Source organism: Periplaneta americana, chromosome 6, assembly GCF_040183065.1.
Source record: "Periplaneta americana isolate PAMFEO1 chromosome 6, P.americana_PAMFEO1_priV1, whole genome shotgun sequence".
In the NCBI taxonomy this organism is placed as follows: domain Eukaryota; kingdom Metazoa; phylum Arthropoda; class Insecta; order Blattodea; family Blattidae; genus Periplaneta; species Periplaneta americana.
In genome coordinates, this window is record NC_091122.1 from 35,270,801 (window position 1) to 35,297,781 (window position 26,981).

The 26,981-nt window shown below is 35.5% G+C and overlaps 1 protein-coding gene across 4 annotated transcripts; it reads right to left on the reverse strand.

Moving 5' to 3' along the window:
• Positions 1–126: 126 nt before the first annotated feature.
• Positions 127–20,984, reverse strand: LOC138701196 (arginine/serine-rich coiled-coil protein 2). Of its 4 annotated transcripts, none has more exons than XM_069827832.1 (9): positions 20,887–20,984; positions 20,528–20,614; positions 18,918–19,255; positions 13,400–13,501; positions 8,536–8,661; positions 6,736–6,869; positions 4,630–4,841; positions 2,686–2,830; positions 127–1,080 (listed from the first exon to the last, which is right to left on the reverse strand). In XM_069827832.1, exons 1-9 carry the CDS (start codon positions 20,947–20,949, stop codon positions 905–907), a joined length of 1,383 nt encoding a protein of 460 aa, XP_069683933.1. In that variant the 5' UTR covers positions 20,950–20,984; the 3' UTR covers positions 127–904. The 4 variants fall into 4 exon arrangements, with proteins under 4 accessions (XP_069683933.1, XP_069683932.1, XP_069683934.1 ...); XM_069827831.1 differs by lacking the exon at positions 127–1,080 and adding an exon at positions 1,966–2,604 and having other exon boundaries at positions 20,887–20,981; XM_069827834.1 differs by lacking the exon at positions 127–1,080 and adding an exon at positions 1,975–2,604 and having other exon boundaries at positions 18,918–20,156; positions 20,887–20,923.
• Between the last annotated feature and the right edge of the window lie 5,997 nt (positions 20,985–26,981).

The following is a 26,981-nucleotide window of genomic DNA, read 5'->3' on the forward strand; positions in this document are numbered from 1 at the left end:
ATTTGTAGGCAAATTTAATCGATTTTCGGTTTAACGAAATTTCACTCTTAACGAAAATAATTACAGTACCCCCTCAAGTTCGTTATACTGGCATTTTACTATAATAATAATTACTTGAAACAAATCTTCAGGCGAGAATATCCAAATACCTGTTTTTATTTCACTTAACATACCAAGTTTTACATATATTTAATATTTTACTGTCAGTATTTGGCATTACGTTTGCATATCTGAATTCACTTTGCGATAGTGGTACGCAGCACTCGAGTATAAGTCAGACCTGAAACTGTCAATTTATATAAGAAAACTATATTCTACTTTATACATTAAATTTACATACACGGCTTTTTCTTCTCAATCAACGAATTCACCTTCCAGACTGTCTTTATGCTAAATCACTGCACACACATTCAAAAGCAATAATAATCACATCCACAAGGTTTTTAAGAATTCCTAATTGTAGTATATCATATTCTCGTACAATGTAAGTGTTTATACTACAGAAATCACTTTCAACACAAAGATACGAAGCCAGGACAAAATTGCACCACACAATATGGCTTCTACTGCTTCCATCTTCCACACACACATACACTCACACTATAGCATACACATATACACTGCACAAAAGGGAACTGTAAACTGCTCACAAGCCTATACATTGGTGCAGCAACTGAAAAAAATGTGCTATATCACCAAAACTTCAAAGTTTAAACATTCTCCAGAATGTTTCACTGAACACTGTAAGTACAGTCTGTCATAACGGCTTCGGTGTTCCAGTTTGTACTATTGATGTCTCTAGAAGCCTGTTATTTGGTACACCAGGATGACACGTCTGTCAAAAATAATTCCCTGCAACTTGAGATACCCTGAATTGAAAAACTTACAAATGAACACAATGTTGCTATCGTGGATACTGGAAGGTACCGAAACCTAGCCCTACTCCGCGATGTGTGTGAGTGGCAACACGGGCTACCTCATACTGCATTTCCATGGAGTTGAAGAGTTCTTCCTGTTTCTTGAGAATCTCACTGCCCTCTGGATTTGCAGCTGGTCCACTGCTCGTGGCACTACTTGAGCCTGTTATGACAAAGTACATAAAAATTATGTGCATACAGAGTATTGAAATTTCTAGATTTATAAACTTGTACTTGCTATTTGGGAAAAGGAAATTGTACCAGAACAATGGAAGGAGTCCATAATTGTACCTATTTTTAAGAAGGGGGACAAGACTAACTGTTGTAACTTTCAAGGAATATCACTTTTGCTGACGTTGTACAAAATTTTGTCCAATATTCTTTTGAGAAAATTAACTCCACATGCAGATGAAATTATTGGGGATCATCAGTGAGGTTTTAAGTGTAATAGATCAACTATTGATCAGATTTTTTGTATTCGACAGATATTGGTGCATCGACGAGCCCTGCATTCTCTTTTTCTCTTATTTCAAATTCTGCGCACCGCTACACCAATCTATTTCGCTTCTCGTTTTCAAAATTTATCCGCATATCATCAGCTAAATACAAGATCTCATCAGAACAATTTACTCATTACACCTTACCACAAGACATCTTTATATTCATCTTATACAGTTTCAGTTGCTAGAAATTGGAACTCGCTACCAAGTGATGTAAGGGGTTGTTGGACAATAACTTCATTTAGGTCAAAATTACATAAATTCTTACTTAACAAATTAATTGCTGATTAATATTTATTACATATTATAATGAAATTAACATCTGTCCATTCCTATTATCATTAATTTCTCTAAATAGATTTACAAAACCTCTAATGGCAATTACATTAATATTCTTATTATAGAAATATATTTTAGATTTATATATATATATATATATATATATATTTTTTTTTTTTTTTCCTCCCTGTAACATAGTTCTAGTAAGCTTATATTAAATTAATTTTCATCATTTTATTAGCTATCTCAAACCTCAAATTAATTATAATTGATTGAGTTAAATTAGCTCATAAATTAAGTTACTACTTTACCTTATGGGTTTATCTAAATTTAAATAAATATTTAGTCTACTAGTCATTAGCTTAACTGAAGAATATTGCTGGAGAACCTTTTAAGTGTAGTGTAAATATTCATAATTTAAATATGTATTGTAATGATTAAGGCTGGTTGAGTGGAAGAGAAGGCCTTATGGCCTTAACTCTGCCAGCGAAAATAAAACATTATTATTATTATTATTATTATTATTGGAGAAAAAATGGGAGTATAAAGGTACAGTACATCAGTTATTCATAGATTTCAAAAAGGCATATGACTCGGTTACAAGAGAAGTTTTATATAATATTACATGCCCTGCCCATCTCAAACATCTGGATTTAATGTTGGTTGTGCCAGAGAATCAGTCTATTCCGAGGCTTATTTTGAGGTTTCATAACAAGCTGATTTTTACGGTGATGGGTTGTTAGCCCTTCGCCCAACCCCCAAGCTGGAGGACCATCCCTCATCGGCTGTCCGCAACTGCTTATTCAATATATTCACAGCTACCCTCCATATCTGGGAGGCCGTCTCCTTGATCTGCAACCTGAGGACGTGCCATGCCATGGAGATAGGGACCCACAATACATGGAGTTCTAGGAAAATGGACAATAAAAGTAATGCAGTATTTTCGCAGTTTTTTACATTTTGTACATTCACATTTCCCCATCACATACCTCCAGTGTCCTTAATGCCCATAAGCCGCTTGAACTTCGCAGTCATTTTGCCATCCTGGTCCTGGGCAAATGTTGTTCCTTCCCATTTATTGTTAGAGACTTGTGTTGCTTTTACTTCCTCACTTTTACCATCCTGTGCTTGAGACTGCAAAAGAAAATAATAAATCACAAACTGTACTGTTATAGTTGAAAAGTTGTACACGACAAAATGACACACAAAAAAAATCAATTATAAACATTAACTGCACCCACAAAAGAATATGTAAATTGAACAAGCAGGTCATTTGTAAATCATTACTGCATACTTTTACATAATAGGACCCGACACAAACGAACAATTGGCCAAAAACTGATCCAGTTAAATATTGGAAAGTTTGTTCACATTTTCGTAACTCCCAATCTCCCTTGGGTAGTAAGAATAAAGCTTAAGTACTTTCTCAAGTTTTATACTATTGAGTATGAGCACTTCCTGTGATTATATACTCGTAACCACTAGAACATACTCATATTCGTAAGAATAAAGACATTCTACCTAGCATTCTACAACCTTCTTGATCGTTTAAAAGTTAGTATGCACTCATGTTACCTATCCTCTTTGACCACATTGCACCGTGATGCTCAGTTTTTTTTATAGACTTTCACATGCTATCCGCATGCCTAGATCATATATACCCAGATAGGTCGGCCTTATAGGCTTTGAGGTTAACAACTTTTGTCAGTTTACTATGCTGCCCTCTAGCTGTTACATAAGGAGTCACGTCATAATTCCCATTTGAATTGCATTAGCGACTGTACTGCCATCTCGTGTTCGTTTACGGCAGACAGGTGGCGATCCTGGCAGTTGTTCTCTTCAAAGTGCTGCCAATTTTAACATAGCGATGAGTTATCTGTTACATATATGATCTAGGCCGCATGCTGTAGTGGTTTGTGTTTTGCTTTTTATAAATAAATAAGTAAACAAATAAATTAATTAAATAATAAAATAAATAAGTAAATGAATAAATAAATAAACATGAAAAAGAGAGTGAATCAGATAAGTGACGTTAATAAACAGGAAACAAGAAAAATAGTATTAGGAAATCGTCATTACGGGATCTTGGATAGCGATTACAATCCATTTCCAGAATTCCAGTTATGCTAATTCTATTTTTTATTATAGAGAGTTATATATATAATTTAAAGTAATTGCATTTTGCAATTCAAATTTTACAAAATAAACTGTAGACTAATTGTTAAATATTTAACAATACAATCTAACCTTATAATTTGATAGCCATTCATATTTTTTAGGTTATGTTTTTTTATGAAGAACAAATACGTGTTTAACCAATTTCACATTCACTTTTGTGAAGCGTTAAAGGCTTCTGGAATTCACGTCTTTTTCTATATTTTTCCATGAGGTACTACATCATTCATAAATTCTGCCATCTTTTTTTTATTTAACTTTAAACTGAACACAAATCAACAAATATTCAGAATTGAGCCTGCTACAAACCATACTCAGAATAATATGAGAACGAACTTATAAATATGAGAATATACTAGCTTTTATTCTTATCAAGCTTGAGTATATAATCTGTACAAGATGGACACTTGAGTATATTCTACTATGCTTCCATGTTATGAGTATGTAATCAAAAATGACTAGGTACTCAAATGTTTTTATTCTTACTAACAAGAGTATATACTAAAAAAAGTCCAGTATATACTATATACTCATGTTTATTCTTACCACGGATTGTGTCTTTAATCCACTAACCTGACAGCTGTCATATCTTCTTTCATAATTAGGTGCTTACAATTCAATAACATCTAACCACTTACACAGACATAATCAAGCAATCAATGAATATTCTCATAAAAGGAGAACATGTTACTGAATCAGATCCAACTCCACATCTAATAAACTAGCCTATTTATTATTCATTGTAAACTGCAGCTTACCTTATTTCCCCACAGAAGCTTTCGTTTTTGCATTTGTTCAGCGTAACGTGCAGGGTTCATAGCTGCTGGGTTGTAATACTTAGGTAGCTCAATGCCAGTGTTGGTTTTTACTTGCTGTACCTGTTGTTCAATTGACTTCTGCAGCAACTGTTGTGGTGTCACTGCTGGTGGAGCTTCTGGGGGTCGTAATTCAATACCCAACCTCTCCAGGACTGACAGCAAACACAGAATGTCATTATTAGCAGTAAAATGATCTTCGTATATTTATATTTAAACATGTATGACTGCACACACAAAGTAGAAGCACAGCTACAAACATTTTACTTCATTACTATGACAGTCATAAATCTCCTCTGTGTAGGAATGCTTGCCATATATTATTAAAATTATTCAAGAAATACATACTCCTTTCTCATTAGGAACAATCAAATTTATATCACTCTTTAAAAATCCACCACCTTTGACTGGGTTTGAACCAGTGAACCTCTGATCCAAAGACAGGCAGGTTAATCAACTGACCACCATGGAAGGCATCAACATTACTTAATTAAACAAAATTACGAATTCTGCATTATATGGGAAATGTGCCAACCATTCTTATTTTCTCAGCCACAAAACATGTAGTTCACGTGATTGTAGTGACACATGTTATTATGGGACGAGCATGCATACAAGACTCTACTGCTACTTTTTTTTTGTATTTAAAGCTCAAAAAAACATTTTCAGAAGCCACTGTTAAGACTCTCTCATATGAGAAAGTGTCAGAAATTAAAATAAATCACAAGAGCTGTATCACTTCAGTGTAAATGCTATTCTTTAGGCTTACTATTGATAGCAAGTGACGACCAAATTTTCATGGCACCTCATGTTCCTAATATTGTCCTGGGAAAATGAAATATTATATACTATTAAAGGCCCCATACACGCAAAAACTTACCTGAAAGTAAGTTTGCATAAACCTAAATTGACAGGCAAGTCTCCTTGTGTATGGGCGAAAAGTATCAAGACTTTTGGCCTTGAGGTAAGTCTCCAGACTTCTATGACTGCTTGAAATTTTCTGACTGTAGTGTTCTTCAAATTACGCAGCAGAAAAAGTAAACATAAAAACTACTGTGAACATCTGGTCGAGATTTCATTATTACGTTTTGTAGTTCTCAGTAGCAAAATGGTGGCAAGCTATGAAAGTACTGATTTAAGGAACAATACTTACGCATATCTCTTAGAATCTTTAGAAATGTATAAATCTTTTCCATGCTTAAGAAAAATCAAACAAGTTACAACTAAAGACAAACTATTTAAAAATGGTGCTAAGGAATCGCAAACAAATGAATGCAGAATCATGGAGGAATTGTATTTCTCAAGTGATCGCGATTCTCCATGGGAAATAATTGACTTCAGCGACCTCTTAACGTCTTCTTGGTGAACTATAAGACTAGGAGATATGTCTGAGTATGTATGGGCAATCATCCAATTCAGACATACCTCCCGGAGGTAAGCCTGTACGTACTTACCTCCAGGTAAGTCTTTACATGTATGGGGTCCGTTAGATATGTGATATAGGTTTGAAAATTTCAGTTTATACATTAAACAGTGGTTCTGTTCATTTTCACAAATATTCTATATTTTCACTGTGCTTCTTACATTCTTCATGGGGAAATATTATGACTTTTGTTGTTTAGTCAACTGTCTGAAGACAGGTCTGAATCTTATAAGTGACAACAATAAGGCATCACTTATGAGGCAACAAAGCCAGAAGATATACTTATGAATTAATACTTCCATTTGTTTGAAATATAAATTATTTAAGAAAAGGAGACACAAGACTTTTCCATTGCAGCTAAAATATCTTTGAAGCATGTTTAAATTTACTGCAAACACGTCATCAGTTAGTGAAGTAGAAAAGGGAGGGGCCGTAACAGAAACTTAATGGAACAATAGTTCTCCACACAAAAATCTACTACCATGTACTGTCTTTGTCCATCATAAATTCCACATGGACCCTCTGGGATTCAAACCCAGATTACCAACGTGGAAAGCTGAGGCTCTAGCCTTTAAGCTAACAGTGTGCCCTTATCTGAAAAATTCTCACTTAATACTTATACATACTTGTTAACTTGCTTGGTTTTTTCTCATAGCTGCCACGCCTACTGCTGCCACTACTGCTACTGCTGGATTTACCTCGATCACGTTCACGGCTACGGGATCTCTGTCGCTCTCTGTTAGGTGATGGCCTCCTATCTCTGTAACAGTGCATTAATTATGTATTCACCAGTAATTTAGTAACAGATTCAAATATATACTGTTTATTAATAAAAATATATAACTAGAAAAACATCTTCACTAAAAGATGAAACTTCAGAGCTTAAAGAAACAAAAACTCCACATAAAAATGAGAATAGTATTTAAGTAAAAGCCCAATATGAGATGCTGTCAGGGGGCATAATTCACAGCAATTTAATGCTTATTCACAATGTACTAAAAGGTGACCTGTGGAGCAACAGAATCGCAGAATGGGGGGAAAAAATACAACATAATGCATCACTATAGTTCATTTTAATCCATCAAACATACAAATAAAGAACAACAGTTGTACATCTTTATTCCTACGAAACATAAAATACAATAGATAATGTAGGTACATTTATAAAACACTGAAGACTAATCTATCTTTCAACACAGTGCTACAGAAAACAAAAATTTGGGCCAATTCTTGAAAAAAAAAAAATGGCGTGAATAATTTAGAAATAAAACAAGCTGAAAGATTGTAATACTTGATGTTGATGATGATAATTTAGCAAAAGCAAAGAGAAGAAACAGCAAATTACGTTTGTAGTATTATCACAGTCCAGTATAGGCTATACAGCCACGAAGCTTGAGTTTATGAGGGTACTAGGAACAATAGACTGTGCAGGTACTATTTTGCATTGTCTGTAATGAGGCGATAGTAGCGATCCTAGTGGTTAGCAACTATTTATGGATGCATATTTACTATGTATTGAGCTTCGTAACTATATAAACTAGACTGTGGTATTATAATAAAGTTAGAGATGACACCTTTAAAACATAATAAAGGAATTATCCAAAATTTCTTCTTTAGTTCTCAACATACCGTTCTTCAATTTTTCATATATTCATATAAATCCAATTCCTATACATCATAAAAGCATAGATGGAACTTCAAAACAATTTTCTTTTTCTTCACACACAGGAATTATTGTCATACTGTTCTATTAAAAATATAAAACTGGAAAACTAAAAGGCAGTGGAAAAACTGGGAGCATCTTATGATGTCTACAAATAATCTTAATGGATTCAAACTTAAATTGGTTTATGAAAATGATGACGAACATAGATGAAAGCTAAGTCTTACAGGAAATGTAAAAAAAAAAAAAAAAATGTATATACAGTAACAGATTTATGTTTTTATTCAACAAAATATGTTTACTTCTCCCCAAATCTGCATGAAGTTATGGGCTTTTTACTTTAATTTTATGTAATCAAATCACGTACAGTGTAAGCCTTTTCCCTTATCTTTTTTCTATGGTGGATACTTTAATTTTTTCATTCACCCATATGAAGCCAGTTGTGTAGACCAATTTACTTAGAGTCATTGCCAGTGTCTGAGCCATAGGAAACTGGTCTATGCTATACCCAACATATTTCATCTAAAAAAAAATTGCATTTCTTTCCTCCGTATATAATACCTTATGCCTATACATGTAATTCTTTTTAAGCAAAGAATATGAAAACTATTGTAAGCTAGTAAGCAGAAAAGACATATTTATGATTTTACTGTATTCAATTCTCAGCTGACCTTCATCTGCAACCAAAAGGGAGAAAACAAATTCCAGACTCTTATTAACATATCAACAATGACTACAAGTTAAGGTTCTTATTTCTTCATACCTGTCCCTCTCACGACTACGTGATCGTTTATAGCGTTTCTCTTCACGATGTCGAGATGAAGTGTGTTTTTCTGCAGGACTGTGTGAACGCTTTCTGCTTCCTCTATCACGACTTCTTGACCTCCGCCTATAATCAGAAACAAATGTCACACTTTACAAATACTGCATTAATCATATGACATGATGCAACTTTTACAAATTAAATGATATAGCAAAGTACAGAGTGGACCGCTCGAATGTACCTAATTTCAATTGTAAACAGTTGAAGATAGAAACCTACAGTAACGTTTATATGAAAGAAAAACTCAACAAGTTTCGTTATGCACATCACCATATCTCTACGTGAGCTCCAGCTGTCACTGTGACGATATCGAGGTGAACGATTTCTTTCCAAGCACGTTGGAGCATGTCTTCTGGAATGCTCTCTATAGCCTCTATGATGCGCTCCTGAAAATCACGAAGGTTTCTGACTGGGGTGGCATACACTTTATGTTTGACGTAGCCCCAGAGAAAGAAATCAAGCGGTGTTAAATTAAGATCAGCACTGAGACAGTCTAGCATTGTATTGGCGAATTCCACTCGTTTGGGTTTGTCATCCAGCTCCAGACGTTGCATTAACTGCGTTTGTGGACAATTCGTTGCAATGTTGATTTTGGTACTTGAAGTTCCCGCGAAGCTCTTCTTAATGACTTCCTCGGGCTTCGCTCATACGCGGCTTGAACATTTGCAACCATTTCGTCGGATGTTCTACGACCACCACCATGCTTATTCAACACTGATCCTGTAGCTAAAAATGTATCGTGCCACTTCGTAATGCTTTTAGCAGTTGGAGCATCATGGTTAAACACTCGTCGATACTCCCTTTAACTCTAACAATTGATTTAAACTCCGCATACCACAACACAGTTTGCGCTTTCCATCTGCGGTGTCTCCATTTTGACAATCGATACAATCTACGAAAAGAAACCGTGTCTGAGTACCATCTACCGACAGGATTCGAAACTTGAGTTTTTCTTTCATACAAATGTTACCGTAAGATTCTATCTTCAACCGTTCACCAGTCACATACAATTGAAATTAGGTACATTCGAGCAGTCCACCCTGTATGTATTCAGTAATTCAATGACCTAGTTCGTATATCTTGATATGTATATTTAATTTGTAACTAAAATTAATCATGTTTATAATATGAAAGATGACAGTTAATCTGGGTTATTTTGAAGTTTAAAAATTTTTTAACCAATTTTCATAATTGAAGCATCGGCTGCAACAACGTTGTAAGTTACAAAATTTTCATTCGGCATGTTTCCGTGTGTATGTCATGTTACCTTGCTATACTCCTTGGCTTGCAACTGTCCATCAATGCAATACGTGAAATTTGTCCACCCAAAAGTTTGCTACCCTGGAACTACGTTGTAAGTGTACACATATTTTCAGCTCCTGTAAATTTTACCAAATGTGTGTGTGTGTGTGTGTATCTAATTCTCTGGATTTAACAATGAAGTCATCATCCTTCTTGCTTCCCAATATTTTGATGGAAGGTCCACAAATGTCCTAAGAGTTTCACAATTAGCCAGGTGCTCCATCTCCATGTCCTCTTCTCTGGTGCACAGTAAGCATTTAGGTGAATTCAGTACTCCAATACGATGGAGGTGTTTACTGAGGCAATCATGATCAGTAATCAATCTAAACATGGCCACGGCAGATTTTCGAGGTAGATCAGGAATTAGTTTTGGATCTTTGAATGATTCTTTCTATTTTGAATTTTGATGTTTTGCCTGTTCGCTGTAACTTATTCTTTTTATGACTCGCTTTATTGATTCATATGGGAACTTGAAATTTGTTTTTAAGTTGATATGAGTTCCTTTCTTTGCTAACATATCGGCTTTCTCGTTACCGTTCACTCCGCAGTGGGCCGGGATCCATTGGAAGATCACTTTTTTATTTAGAATTTGAATTTGTTTTACCATGCAATGAATTTCTTTTACTTTTTCCATTTTAGGGGATGTAGTTGAGCTGATGGACTGGATTGCAGCTTTGGAGTCAGACAGGATGACTATGTTTTTGCACTGGTTTAGCCAAACAAATACATTTTGAAGTGATGTATAAATGGCTTTAACTTCGCCATCAAAATTTGTTGTGTACTTGCCAACATTTTTATAAAGAGAAAAGTATTGGCAAGTAGCTCCTGCTCCAGCTCCTTCATTTTGATCCATGAGAGATCCATCAGTGTAAATGTACAACCAGTCCTTTTGTGGATATTTTCTATTAATTGTTTGTAGGGCAATGGCTTTTGCTATTTCTGGATTTATATCTTTTTTGTTGAAGACTTCATCAAGATCAAGGCAGCAATCTACTTTGAAGTTGTTAAGTGGATTATATTATTTTACCAAATGTAACATAACGTTGTTCCAGCCGACGCTTCAATTATCATTGTAATCTGGCATAGAGTAAATATAAATTAAATGTCCCGGAATACAATATTCACAGTGAAATTAGTATAGACTATAAATGCTTTCCTAAGAGAAATTGGAGTAGAGAAATATTTATACTCTTCGTTGAAAATTCAGTTCAACTTCCAAACGTCCTAAGGCAATTGACAGGCAACTTGCGAAGGACAGCAGAGAGTGCCTCAATGTTCCAAGGATTACTGTCCCTTGTTAGAAACCCATTTGTTACATATGAGTAAACCAGTGAAGCAAGGCCTAATATAATTTAGCGTTTGTATCACCTTTGAATGTCGATTTTCGTACACAGATAATAATATACGTCATATAGCTATTTCATGTAAATTTGTACAAAATTAATAACATATTTATTTAAATGATATAATGTATAAATGAAGTCAAATGCGTTACTTTTGAGGTTATTAAAAATATCTTGTATGTGCAATCCAAAAAACGAAGATTAAAATTCGCACAAAGTTCATTCATATAGAATAGATATATACTTAAGCACCTGATGTCTGATTGCAGCATCTATGAGAATATTTCTGACGTTTCTTTTCTCTCTCTCTCTTGCATGGAGGAGGAGCCCGAAGGCTTGCACTGCAGCCTGAGGCTTACTGTGCTTACCACTCCTACTCTGTGAACGACTAGGTAGTCAAACGGCGCACTCTTGTACAAGTGCAGCACGCCACACCATTAAATCAACCCAGGCTATTGTATGGATGATGATTATGATGATGATATGTGAATTAATGATGGCAAAGTGAATCCGAGGTCCAACGCTGAAAATTACCCAGCAATTCTGCTTCAATAGGTTAAGGGAAAACCGGGAAAAAAAACCACAATCAGGTAGCTTGTCCCAACCAGGATTTGAACCTGGGCCCGTTCGTCTGACGTGGCTTAAATCTGCATTCACAATATTTTGTATTTAAATTACGGAATATATGTCCAGCTATCTCTCTACATATGATGAAACAGTACATACAAAAAAAAAAAAAAACAAAAACATATATTTCTAAAACGTGACAACTAACAAATCATAATACAGTGGACACTGGTTAATTCGACATTCGATAATTCGAATTATTGGGAAATTCGAATAAAAGTACAATCCCCTTGAAACTCCTATTTAAAATAACGTAAAAAATTTATGTTTAATTTGACGTTTTGAAGCCACCATTTAGATAATTCGAAGGAACAATTTAATTTTTTCATTATGAAAAAAGTATTCTGAATTTTATAAAAGTCGAAATATGGTTCGTGTACATCTCAGTTAAAATTTCCAAGAATCCATCTTCTAGTTTCCGCATTCCTAGTTGCTTATTGTTAAATTTCCATTAGACTGTGACTACTGGCAAACGAACTTTACCTTATTGTCCAGCGCTTTGTGTCTTCAGGTAGACGCCCACCCCTCCCTCATCGCCCAAGAACTGGAAATAACGAAGTACAGTACCCTCCCTTACTTTCACAGTACGTGCAGTACAAAATTCAGTGAACTTAAAACCTTCAGTTGATAGGAATGTTTCAGTGACTCGTTTTACGTACAATGTCAAAACGCAGAGTGTACACCAGTTTAACACTGGCAAAAAAAGTTGAAGTGCTCAGGGAAGTAGAAAAGGGAATAAAAAAGAAGAACGTTATTGCCAAGGAATATTGAATATTGCTGAACACTTTATCCACCTACATAAAGAATAAAGAAAAAATATTGGAAAGTTGGAGGTGGAAATAGGAAACGCATAAGAGGAGGTGAATTTCCTGAAGTTGATGAGTGTGTGCTCAAATGGTTCAAACAATCGCATGATCGCAACATACCATTGAGTGGCCCATTAGTGAGTACCAAGACAGAAGAATTCGCAGAAAAATTGGGCATTAAAAACTTTAAAGCAAGTTGGGGTTGGTTCAGCGGATTTCAAGAAAGAAATGGCATTTCGTTTAAAAACGTGTACGGTAAGAGTGCTTCAGTTAATACGGAAACAGCTAATGAGTGGAATTACGAACAAAAAGACATCTTTAACGTGGATGAAACTGGACTTTTTATTTTCTACTGATTGTTTGTCTTGTACTCAAGTGCTTTAAACACTGTGTCACGCTACTAGGACTACACTTTTTATGGATAAAATATGGAAATTAAAAGGGTGAGTTGCATTGCATGTTAATTATAGTATTTGTATGAAATAAATTTATTTCAGGGCACACTATTTTGCAAAATAAAGTGTTTTTTTGTTAATTCGAAGTTTCGATAATTCGAAGTTTTTTAAATTCCCCTTTGAGTTCGAATTAAAAATGTCCACTGTATACAAAATTAGTCCTCAACCAATACTTTATGCCATTCAAAGTGGAACTCAAATATACTGTTAAATTAATGGGTTTTGATGGCAGTTCGGTATAATTTTGAGATATAAAAGAAACGTGACTTACCTCTCCCTGTCTCGCTCCCTGCTATGAGACTTGCTTCTCCTCTCGTCTCTCCTAACCCGATCACGGTCCCTACTTTTAGCACGTGGGGTATGTTCCTTTTCTCTGTACACAAAAAGGTCAGAGGTTGTATAAATGAACTATGCAGAAATATCCTACTACTACTACAACTAACAGGTCTACAGTTACAAAAGCAAATTCATATAGTACTGTTTGCAAGAAACTAGCACAAAAGATGTTCATATCTAAAACCACAGTTCCCTCAGCCATTTTAGTATATTAGAAATTTCATTACCAGTTTTTCAGAAGCATACTGAAGGACATAAATCTTTAGACACACTAAGGCCCAATTGTATAAAACTCCCTGACTAAAGATCAACTTTGATCGAAGATCGGAAAGTGAACCGAGTTCAGACACTTCTTCTATTGTATAAAACTTTTCTGCGAACAAATTACCTTGGTTCAAATGCAATCTAAGTTCACGTGAAAAGAATTTGGCAACATCGTATAAACAGGTGAAGTATGTGATGCGCGGACCATGTTGTACAGGTTTGTTCAATGTTGCCAATCTAGCGACTTTAACTCTTTTTCAACGACAATTTCTTTTAACTTTTATATTACTTAAATAGGGATTTAGTGACCTTTTTAGCACCCGACAATGACAAAATTTAATCTTTCTTTATTGATAATGAGAAATACAGCGACTTTCCAACTACTTTTTGGCGACTTTCCGTACACTGTGTTGGAGACACTGGTTTGTTTTGTACATTGTAAATAATGGCGGACAATAAGAAGGTTGACTGTTCTCCAAATTGTTAACATGTTATGGTGTTTAATACTGCTAAACATAATAAAGCTTTATAAAACGACAATTGAAAATTTATGAATGTACATATCATATCCATTAATAATTAATGGTTGTTATAAACATAATATATATATAGGTTATGGTATTTGATACTCCTGAACACGATAAAGCCTTATAAAATATAATAATGTTTGTGTATTAAGGCAAGAAATCTACCATATCTATAAAAAAGGTAAAGGTATCCCCGTAACATACCATGAAGGCACTTGGGGGGCATGGAGGTAGAGCCCCATGCTTTCCATGACCTCGGCACTAGAATGAGGTGGTGTGGTCGGCACCACGCTCTGACCGCCTTTTACCCCCGGGAAAGACCCGGTACTCAATTTTATAGAAGGCTGAGTGAACCTCGGGGCCGTTCTGAAAGTTTGGCAACGAGAAAAAATCCTGTCACCACCTGGGATCGAACCCCGGACCTTTCAGTCCGTAGCCAGAACTACCATATCTATTAATATTAATAATAATGGTTATTCTTTTTGCACAATCTGCCACTCGTATATTTCAAACAGAAAAGAAATAACTGATCATCTAACTTAATCGGAGAAATTTCTTCAGTCAAAGTTGACTTTAGTTTAAGACAAATTAATCTCAGATTAGACTTTATACAACACAAAATTCCAAGTTCAGCTAGAACGAGGATCAATTTAACCTCTGATCTAAGATTAAATGGTTTATACTATCGGCCCTAAAACAACAACACACAATATTGGAGTTGTTCTGTTCGTCACTAGATATTTATGCTTATGTATTAATTCGCGTTATTTACCCCCAAGATTTTAGGACATATCTTTCATAATTTTATTTCTCTTACGTAATTTTCCCCTCTTGCATTACAAAAATTGGACACACTTTTACCTTTCGAGAGCGTATTTTGTGAAGATTCTAATTGTCGTACAAATACGTGCAAAACTCAAGATCATTAACCATCCTTTCCACGGCGAATAGCAGTGATCAGATATTCCCAACTACCTGCATCTCGCATCAGAGATAAAGAAACAAGTAGTACTGCTCAGTCTCTGAGAGCAGTCAAAAGTCAAGTTGTATAAGTGCGCAACGGAGAGAAAAAAAGTAACAGTTGTACAGTAAATTTTCAATATCAAATTATCAACTTTGAGGAAAAAAAGCAGAGTAAAGCATGCAGGAAGAGAGTTCGATGTAGAACCAAAATGAATTCGATACTGGAGGGCTCTTGGCTTGGCTTTTTGAGACCTAGTAATGGATCCTTGTACTTAGACTTGCTTTGACCTATTGTGCATCTTTTATATGTGATGTCGAAGTCCAACAGGTGGTATTCGTGAATCCCATGCTGAGAGATGGGACATCCTGTCTCAGCCCTGACACAGCACAGTCCCATCCTCAGACGAGCAGTCTGGAAAGTCCCAGGGCCAGGAGTCCCAAGCCCTTCCTATATCAACTTCTGAAAGCCATATTACACCCCAGACTTCAACCCAATCTATTTTTATCTACTTCAGATGATAGATGAAATGAGGGGAATATGGAGAGTGTTAGTGCAATGATAGAGGGAAGCAGAAGTACTCCAAGCAAAACCCTCTGCAATGACTGCTTTGTCCACCACAAACACAAACTCTCATCATGACCTGGCCAGAGATCGAACCTGGGCCACCTGGATGGAAGAACGCGAATGCTTGAACCACAGATGCAGCAATATTGCAAGTTGAAAAAGAAATGAAAGTGAAGTTCACGTGTAAATAATTTCACAGCCCAAAATGTGGTAAATATCCTCATATTGGATTGTTTGGTGTTATTTACTTCCGATATTTTGTAATCATTACGTAATTTATACCCCTCGATTTTTCTATTCAGAATTTTAAGAAAAAGGGGGAGGGGGAAATTACGAGAGTCAACACAATACAATATGTCAAGCCATTCATAGTTTTCTGCCTAAGGGCAAGTCTTTCACTGCAACCCCAGCATTCCCAAATCTTTCCTATTTTCTGCCTTCCTCTTAGTATCCGCATATGATAACAATTAATAAAAAAATTAATATAATGAAACTGATACATTTCTTTAACATGTTTCATAACAGTGCCGTACCTTTGTCACATTATTTCTTTCTTCCTTTTTTACTATGCTTAACCTCTCCTTTTATCCAACTTACACACCACTGTGGGTAGGAGAGGGAGTTTCATTTGATCCATGGACAAAAGATAAATTTCTTCCACCATCCGTGCTAGGAATCAAATCTTTGACTGCTTGGTTAGGAAGCACATGCGCTATCCACATAGACACAAAAGCAGACCTTTGTCGTGCTACAAATAACATTATTGTTTACAGTTTATCTTTTCGAATTATTATTCAAAAGACAAACGTAAATGAAATAACCTAATATGCACACAAATAAGATGAACTTCCGCTTTCTGGATTGTACACAAAAAGCCATTATCTGTTTCAAAAATAAGTATCTGACTTCAATTGTACATTGTATGATTTAAGTAGATAACTATGCAATTAATTTTGAACACGTTTATATTCAATAGCTGTATGTTATAATCACGTCCAAGATTATATTTGTATTTATGAAAATCATTAAGAGTGATGTGAATGTGTGTTTACATACCGGTAGTGATTTCCTCATACATAACAAATATGTTTATAACAAGTCTTGCTGATTCTATAACAATGAGGCATTCTTCACTATTAACAGCAATTACATGGCTTGGCCCAGTGAGAATGAAGAGCATATGGAGCTTTATACTGCATGTTTCATTTTATCTCTCTCTTCATCTTGTGCAAGAAACAAAATAAATAAAAAAAATGTACCGGTATAGACTTATTTCAGGTAAACTGTCGTTTTGTCTTTGATGTAAATAAAAAAAAATTAATTTCTTTTACAAAAATTATATTTCATGTGTATCATTTCCAGTTAAATTGATCTGACTACTAACAAAATTCGTCCAACAGTTCAGGATAAATTGCCGTATACAGACTGGATTCCTAAAACTACTTCCTCTGATGCTGAAAATGTGTAAAAACGCAAAAATCTGAAAATATTTTTCTCTCTCCTCACATTTTGCCATTTAACCATTCCAGTGAAAAGATTTATTAAATCAACATACTTAGACTTCAACAAACAAAATTTGATAACACAATCTCAAGAGGAAAAAAATGGAACTCTCTGCATCACAATCCACAGTTAATTCCCAATTTACCACGAAAATCGTCTGTAGCTGCATTTAGATTGGCAACAGGCCATGTCTGTTTGGCCAAGCACCTGCATAGAATTGGAATATATCAGTCCCCTAACTGCCCATTATGCAATTCAGATCAAGAAGTGGATTCGGAACACCTCAAAATCTATGCTTCAGTGGCTGACCATGACAATAACTTTGAAAAATATTGGAGTGCAAGAGGTCAAATGACTTTATTGTCAAATCCCTGGCATTAGAAAATAACAACAATATTTTGTACGAAAAAAAAAATCGGCATCCTATTTCGATTTAGACAAACTCTTAGCATGAAATCAAATTAAATGCTATTTAAACGATTTTTAACACAAGCTTTTCGTTTAGGTAATTTTATTTTTATTGCCACAGTGGATCAGTGCTAAACTGGTGGGCTTATAAACCAGGATCTTAGAGTTAAATCCCTCTCTACCTTGAAATTTTAACTTGTGTTGCACAAGCCTGTGGTCCAGGGAACATATGGGTTTTCTCTGGGCACTCCAGTTCCCCTATGACATTCCAACAATTCTCAATCATCATTAATTACGAGCGTAATGTAAATCCATTGCCTTTTGTGCACTCTGGATAGTCTCTGAGAAACTATGTAGTATACACTTCCCAGCACTGACGACATCTATGATCCCACTCACAGAGTCAGGGCAAATAATAGCAAGTTAAGGATCCTGCCATTGGACAAAAAAATCCTGGGATCTTAACTACAATTGAAGATATTTTAGGTTGATTATTTAACGACGCTGTATCAACCACTAGATTATTTAGCGTCAATGAGATTGGTGATAGCAAAATGGTATTTGGCAAGATGAGGCCGAGGATTCGCCATAGATTACCTGGTATTCACCTTACGGTTGGGGAAAACCTCGGAAAAAACCCAACCAGATAGTCAGCCCAAGTGGGGATCGAACCCGCGCCCGAGTGCAACTTCAGACCACCTGGCAAGTGCCTTAACCAACTGAGCCACACCAGTGGCTCAACTGTAGATATCAATGGATTGTAATGCAGAATTTACTGCAACTGGAAATATCAATGAATTGTAATGCAGAATTTACTTCCCTACCGCAGTAAGCTGCAACATACAAATTCGTGTTTATATAATGACCTACGAACTTAAATCCGAGCTTATTAACACAGTAACTGTTTATGAAGCATTTATACGGAGAAAATATGTGAAGTTACATTGTAGAAAGTACCCTACAGAAGTTAGAATCTAGAACAAATAGGGATCATCTCTTCCAATGTGAAACAATTCCAAAGATACTAACAATGCCTGCTCGAACGCATCCATACATCCAATGGCTGCTTATACTGCCTGCTCATTCAATGGTCAAACATGTAACATGAATAGAAAAAAATTGCAGCTTATAAACGTTATAAGTCAAATTAAATTTATGACAAACAAAGCCAAATAAAACATAACCACTTATTGTGTAGCTGATAAAGAAAAATGTACACTTACTTGTAGTCACGGCGATTATGCTCTCTACTATTACGATGTTCATGACGATCCTTCTTCTCTTTTTCAGTTCTTCCTTTCGAGTATTTGTCCTTGTGCCTATCTTCTATCCTGTGTCTACTGTCTTCTTCCCTCTTCTTGCTCACTTCTGCGGTACTCAGCCCATTTCCTGACTTTCCATCCTTTGAAAGACTTCCACCTCTCTTATCCCGCTCGCCATCACTGCTGGCGATTGAATTGTCTGATGACCGGGATGACCGTGAAGATGAGGATTTCGTTGATGACTTATCATCATCGTCATTATCCTCGTTGCTACTTCCGCTGTGGTTGTTGTTCGACTCCTGATAAGAAGAGAGATGATGCATTAATCAAACCTCAGACCAACGGTCACTCAACTTTCTATCATGCCAATAGCCGTCAAAGCCATCGTTTCCATCTTACTGATTAAAGTGCTTCATAAGCCATTAGATAATGAAATTACAAATTAAAGACTTTAAAGTAAGTTCATGAATGTAACGAATTACACATTAAAATTCTCCAAATATAAGAATTTCGTTTAATTGTACAATTTAAAGTTTGAAAAGAGGAAGCACTACAATTATTATTAGCTATTATGCCAAATAAATCAATGACAGAATACTGTATTTCTGATATAACAAAATTCTAGGAACTATATTAATATTTGTGAGAAAAAAAAATTAAATTGAAACTTAATATACGTAATGTAAATATGGTAGCCACAGGAATAATTAATATAATTCCACAGATAAACCTACAGGGCATGCATGTAAACTCTGGGAATAAAACTAGTTTTACTTATAAATACACAGAAGAATGAGAGAAAATTATTTGCATAATACTTAAAATGGACAACCATGGCCTTAACAGATGGTCATTTCTAAGAAACAGGATCCGAAATCCATGTTTTTATTAAGCTCTAAAATTATTATTAATGGTTTAGGCTTTTACTACCTCCTCCATTTCAATATTCATTTGACCATAATCAAAATTATGCACTGGCCTAACTAGATTTACCTAGCGCAGTAACTGGCCCAAATTGCTCTTGCACTCAGTGTGCTATTCCTACAGACTAAGATGTTTAAACACTTACTTGGTACGATTTTCTCAGTATACCTGGCCTGCTGGTACTCACCCCATCACATCGTGTGATTGTTGAGTGTTGATTTGAAGATCAGAGCGTTGCAACTTTACACATCTCGCCTTGCGATGGCATTGGCACCACTGTCCATGCACATGGTAGTATATTTAACAGAGCGTGTTAATATTTTTAGATCTTTAATAACATTTCCGATGGCATATTTCATTTTACAAGATATCTGGTTGAAGCACTTTAAAGTTTTTATCTTTCGCCTTATAAAGCTTTGTGTTACTACAGGTTGTTGAGCATGGAACACTTATAAACTAGTATGTTTCTACATTTGTCTTACAAACATCTTAAATTAACATTCAAATAATTCTCTTGCAATAAAAACTAAACTAACGAACTGGGGACAAATATTACTTATAACAAACAAACAGGGAAGATTTATAATGTGTCTAAAAATCTTTTACCCTTCCCACCCAAAACACGTGAAATAAAAATTGTCTCCTACCTCACTCATATCCATCTGCACATTGTCGTAGTTCACATCTTCTTCACACTGCCGAATTCTGTCCATACCTCTCTCATTATCGTCCTTCTGCAGTTTAAAGATAACGAAGTTAGTTATGTCAGATCATATGTAATAAATGTGTAAATTTACTCTTCCGACTATAAATTATGCAACACAAAATACGGCATCCATTATCCGTTGCTTATTTGGCCCGACCAAGGCCTTATCGATGCGTAGGCGACAAGACAGTGATCCTGCTTCTATTCTTAGAAGAACACTGCCCTAATCCAAAAATTAACCTCCCCATCAAATTTAGGAACTAAGACACATACGTACTTTGCAAATTTTACAAATCTTACCTTAATATCTTGATAATTTTCTCCACTTTCGTCGTCGCTTCCATATCCTACCAACGATTCCATGATGGCGTCCTTCTCATTAGCATTGCAACCAACTGCTAACACAGAAAAAAATCGATAAAAATTATATCCAGCTTGTTGACTTTATCATTTATTTCCTTTACACATAATAATTATTTCATATAAATAACATGTAACTCTTACCAAAATATGTTCATGGCACTGAACAATCGCAATTTAAAATATTATCGTGTTCCTCAATTGGTCACATTGTTTATTGTTATAAACTTCACTTGCACTCTGGTGTGTTTCGTGGCGAACTTGTCATATAAATCGATGTCAATATCAAGGATTATATAGTATCAGTAGATAATATATTACCATAAAAAAAATATATTTTTATAACACCTGTAGCGTTGCGTGGTACTACAAATCCGTCGCACCTGAATTCAGGGTGCGAATTAACGGCTTGCGGGGGTGAAATCATATTAACATCCCTGCCAGGGATAACTTCATCACAGGAATGTCAACAGCAATAATAATAATAATAATAATAATAATAATAATAATAATAATAATAATAATAATAATAATGTGTATGGTATTCTCTATCTAGAATTCTATCCCCCGCCCATCAGAAATCTTAATTCGCTCCCTGCCTGGGCTCGATTTTAAGGATGTGGAAATTTCATCCTCTCGCATAGAAATTGAGTGTATGTTCCATAACTTAAGTTTATCCTGTCGTCTTACCTCTTCAGTCCCGAAACCAATTTAAAATTAGTTTAAATATGACTGGTTACAATCATAGGCAGAGGCAGAACAGCTTCCTTGGGGGGGGGGGGGGGGGGCATAGGAAGACCACTGAATACCCATATAACGGGGTTATGGGGGACATCATTTCTTACTTCCTCCTCCTCCTCCTCCCCCGTTACAGCTTAACAGTGAGACAGTATATCGGAATATAACCATTTAATAAATGTATTTTCTGAAGCATGTTTCTTACAGAAGTATATCCATATCCTCGATGTTTTGGACCGAGTTGTATGCGGCTTGAACTGTATGTCTATTACAATAACTTAAAACAATCTCACCCTTTTTGTCTCTCATACAGAAACTCATATATACATCAATAAAACTTCATAAGAAAATATGAAGCTTACCTCCCTGAAGATATATGAAATGTAAACCTTATTTTATTTAATCTCGTCTTTAAGTTTACACATTACTGGGATCATTTTTCTTTTTTCTGCATTGTTGTGCAGTATGTTATTCACATTTCTCCAAGTGGCGGCCTGAACACCTACAGACACATGAGTACAGGCTGTTACAAAAAAAACATTACAGTGCTTCCATTCCTCAAATGGGGTATAGAAATTCTTATACATTCAGAAATTTAAAATAATAATATTACACTCCAGACACATGCTCTGAAGACATTAATTCGTCAATTTATGCACAGAAACTTAATCATAAACAAAAGCAAAAACGATATTTTGAATTCAATATTTTCTAACAATAGAAAAAGAAAGTTGAAGCAAGTTTCGGGGGGGGGGGGGTCCATAACTTCGCCTATGGTTACAATTAGTCTTATTATAATTTCTTAAAAAGTGATTATGTTCCTATTGTGTTTCTCCTATAGCATGAAGTATGACCAAATAGGTCTTATTATTAGTGTCTGAAGTATAGTATGTTTATCAAAGTTTGGAGCCTGTTTCTTTATCATTGCCAATATGGACCAAGTCACCAACGTACCTCAGTTGGGTAAGGCGCTTGCCTGCCGGTCTGAAGTTGCACTCGGGCACAGGTTCGATTCCCACTTGGACTGATTACCTGGTTGGGTTTTTTCCGAGGTTTTCCCCAACCGTAAGGTGAATGCCAGGTAATCTATGGCGAATCCTCGGCCTCATCTCGCCAAATACCATCTCACTATCAACAATCTCGATGCAAAATAACCTAGTAGTTGATATAGCGTCGTTAAATAACCAACTAAAAAAAAATATGGACCAATAATAGACATCCACAGACAATGGGGTTCCTTGGAAACTTGTGTTCTTCCTCTAAACTCACTTTCATTCCAGTTTTCATCATGTTTTCATTCCATAAGCTTTTGGAATATAATTTTTATTTTCTCACATTGTGATGCTGCAAGAGATCAATTCTAAGATTCTTATGAAAATATCTACACATTTCATTATTGCTGATGCCCAGTAAGTGTTATATCTATCTGCTCTTTCGTCCTATGTTACCTGCATACAATCCTTTTTCCCCATACTAATTATTGGATTTTCCACAGATTAAATATCTGCTTAAATTAATGCAAAAAATGCATGCAGTACTCCAAAAACACGAGTTTATACGAAATCATCATGCCAAATTGCACAAAATGACAATTTGTTCAAAATCCTCTTTAAGAAAGGGCTCAAGATCATAACAGGCTGCATGGCCTAACACTTGCATGGCTGATGATGGCATAATAAATAATTTAAAATACTACGAAAGTTTATAACTTTAAAAATTCTTAATGTTAAAATATATATACTAAAACAAGGTAATATACCTTACACACCCCAGCATTAGTAAGACTGCTGATGCCGAATTGTATTACTTCGAAATGGCCGTATTTAAGGTGTATTACCTTTTTTAACATATTTTAACAATATTAAGTTTTAAAGTTTTCAATATTGAAAGGGTTACAAAGTGAATTAGAACCACGAAAAAAGTAAACAATTCTAAATGAAACTCCATAAGCAGCTTTGTTCAGAGGAAGAACTGCAATTTTCCTCGAAGATTCTATCATAGTGCTATAGCAGGGATTCATACTTACATAATTGATTACACCCAACACAACTCCTAAGTAACCATTGTGAGCATGCGCAGTACAGAAAAAGCGTTCCAACACAATCCGAACCAGTCCTGAACCGGAAACATGTACTGCAGTCAGGCGTTCCAACAAGCTTTTGACGCGGGTTCCGAACGGTCAGAAATAGTCCGCGGATTGAGGCATGTACGGAAGAGTACGCAAGACCCGCATGCACATAAGCTCTCCAACGTCTCCTGGATACTGAAGAAAGACATGCTCGACTGTTCACATCAATGAGGTTAAAGATGAAAAGTGACAGTGCAGACGAATAATAAAACTAGAGATTTAATTTAAATTTCCGCCAAAAAGAAAGAGAATGGAAATCATTTGGGTATTTAAATAGTTCATTACAATTTCAACATGCAGCTTTGATTAAAAGTATAATAAATAACGTGCATACATTAATAATTAAAAAAAAAAAGAACTATTTTTAGATGAGAGTCCCCCAGTACACGACATTGAATTAGCAGAATTCTTGCCTTCCATATTTTTTGTCATCTTTTTATAGAAAATGATCGAAGTTCTATTTTCTGCAATTAGAATTAGCTGCAAAACGATAATAATTAAGCATCCCGTTCTTGGCAAAGATGATCATAGTTATAGCATCTCTGGATTTAGTACATAACGATCCGCGACAGCGTTCCAACAGCGTCCAGTCCAGTTTCAATCCCATAGCAGATGCTCAACTAGTGCATGCGCATAAGATGGTACAGGAACCGTACATGAACTGATCCATGAACCGCTTGTTGGAACGAACCTATAATAGGACCAAAAACATATATTTCAATGCTGTGACTGTATTGCTACATTTCCAGTGAACAGTGTCACAAAACCTCTGCTTCAAATAATTACAATATCTGAACAACAAACTTTCTTTTACTGAAATGGTAGTATTAAATAGCAATTCAGAATATAAGATTTCTAGAAAATCTTAGCTGCTTACAGTCAAAGCTTCAATCCAGACAACAAATTCCACAATTTGGGACATCTGGCCGAAATCTACAGCTGACCACTAGGATCCAGAATACAAAGCAGAGGTTAAATGAAAAATACAATATGATTGCGGAGAGAATACGGAACAATGATAAATTTAAAAATGAAGTACAATTTGATTTCGGAGAAACATGAGATGAAAATACATTGAAGAGTAATGAAATGAAGTGAAAAAAAAAAATTGCATAGTATTATACAAGTGATTGTCTAAAATGGATAATGAATCTCTCAATACCATTAGACAAATTTTGTTAATGTCCTCATCAGAAAATTTAAGAGAAAGGAGAATGGTTTTGGTTAACTTAAATTAAGTTCCCCTAGCGCCAAAAAGAAGTCCTTTCACATCCCATGTGTTAATATTCATTTTGTATCTCTCACTGAAGTGAGGAATACATGGGTTGTAAATAGACTTCTTTTCATCGTTAACGTTATTAGCTTGTTGATCATCCTTCTCAAAACGGACAGTGGGGCCAAGAATGAGGCTTCTTTGATTCGGGCGATCGATGGCTATAATGTCTGCTCTTCTCATTGACCCATTCTCAGCCAAGCAGTGCACTTCTTCGTAAACCTCCCACTTTGCCTTCCGAAGAGTGGTTGCGATGGAGCTTCTCACTTTATGGTGGCAATTGTTCCTCAGTAGTTCTCCTTTAGGGCAATAACCCAAAACATGCCCAAGGGTTTCTACTTCGCTGCATCCTGGATGACGACAGTTTTGATCTTGAAAGGAACAACCTGGCACCGATCGTACTGCTGCAATGTTTGTGGACATCTTTATGGCATTGTTCTTACCTTGTTCTTTCCATGTGATCTTCATTTGGTAATAACTAGTGTGATTATTATATATATATATATATATATATATATGAAAAGGTCAGTTATTTTGGACTATTTGTTCCTATGGAATAAATCATGCCCTAAAATTGTGATAACTCTTTCGTAATTTGTTTAGTTACATCATGGTGTGTGACAAAATGTTTCACTGTTTCTATTAATAGTAAAAGTGTCAATAAAGGACACAAGATTGTTGGAGGCAAGCATGGGCAGCTCCAAAGTGGGAGACATCTTAACAGTGAACATGTGCTATATTTTCGCGTTCTTATATTTTCATAGCAAACCTAATTTCGAGAAAAATTTATTTTGAACTTATGACATTTCGTGTTTCTTGGGGTTTAAAATACGATTGTGTAAGTGTAAGAAACGTATAAACGAAAAAACGTGTAACCGAAATAAATTAACATGGAAAGTATAGGAATTTTGCCGGGACTTCTAAAAAAAAAAATACGCTAAACTGGAGAATTCCCACGGTGTCTTTGAACCGTGCCGTTACATTTAGCACCAAATTTAAGTAAATACACAATCTCACCAACATAAGAACACGACATTGGTGTGTGGCGTCATGGGAGGGAGAAATTTGTTTCTTTTCTCTCTCTGCCTCCTTCGTTCTGAACATTACTGAGAGATAGCACCACTGTTAGCTACAAGATATATTTGCGCAAATATATTGAAGTAGATTACGTGACTTAGATGAGAGTCTCGAGACAAACAGTTTTGCTATATTTCTTTTTTTATTTAATGTTAAGCACAGGAACGCCATTTCGTAATTTTATTTAAGAAACAAGCCAAACAAATTATCTTTGCATCAAAAACGGATGCTCCCTGGACAAAATTATCGTATTTTATAATTGTTTGAATGCAACAGAAGGCAGAAGTCTTGCACTTGACTAATGCAGTGAATTATTTAAGAATATAGTCGCGAATTTTACTACCACCATTTCGATTGTGTTTTGTTTGGCACGGCTCGGTACAGCCCAGTGACTAGTGGCCAGCGAGTAACATCGACTATCGACACTGCTCTGCCGTGGGTATTATCCAGTTGTTCCAAAAAATATATAAGCATGAAAAACGTGTGAGAAACATATAAAATATATTTTACTGGATAAAGAACAAAAAAAATGTACGACATTCCACTTTGTTTCACTTATGACAATGACAGTCCGCATTTCTTATTTTTCTGCTAAGTTCACACTCTCATAGAATAATTCTTAAACCAATTTCTGCTTCAAAATTCTACTAAACATATTTATTTCAAAGATTGAGACCCAACTAACACATGAATCAAATCTCACCCATTCTTCAAGAGAACAAGACACCCAGCGACTACATTACTACACCTCTTCAGTCAAGATCGTGCCTAACAGTTACCATTTACCATGTGGAGAGCTCAGCAGTGTCTGTGGAAATC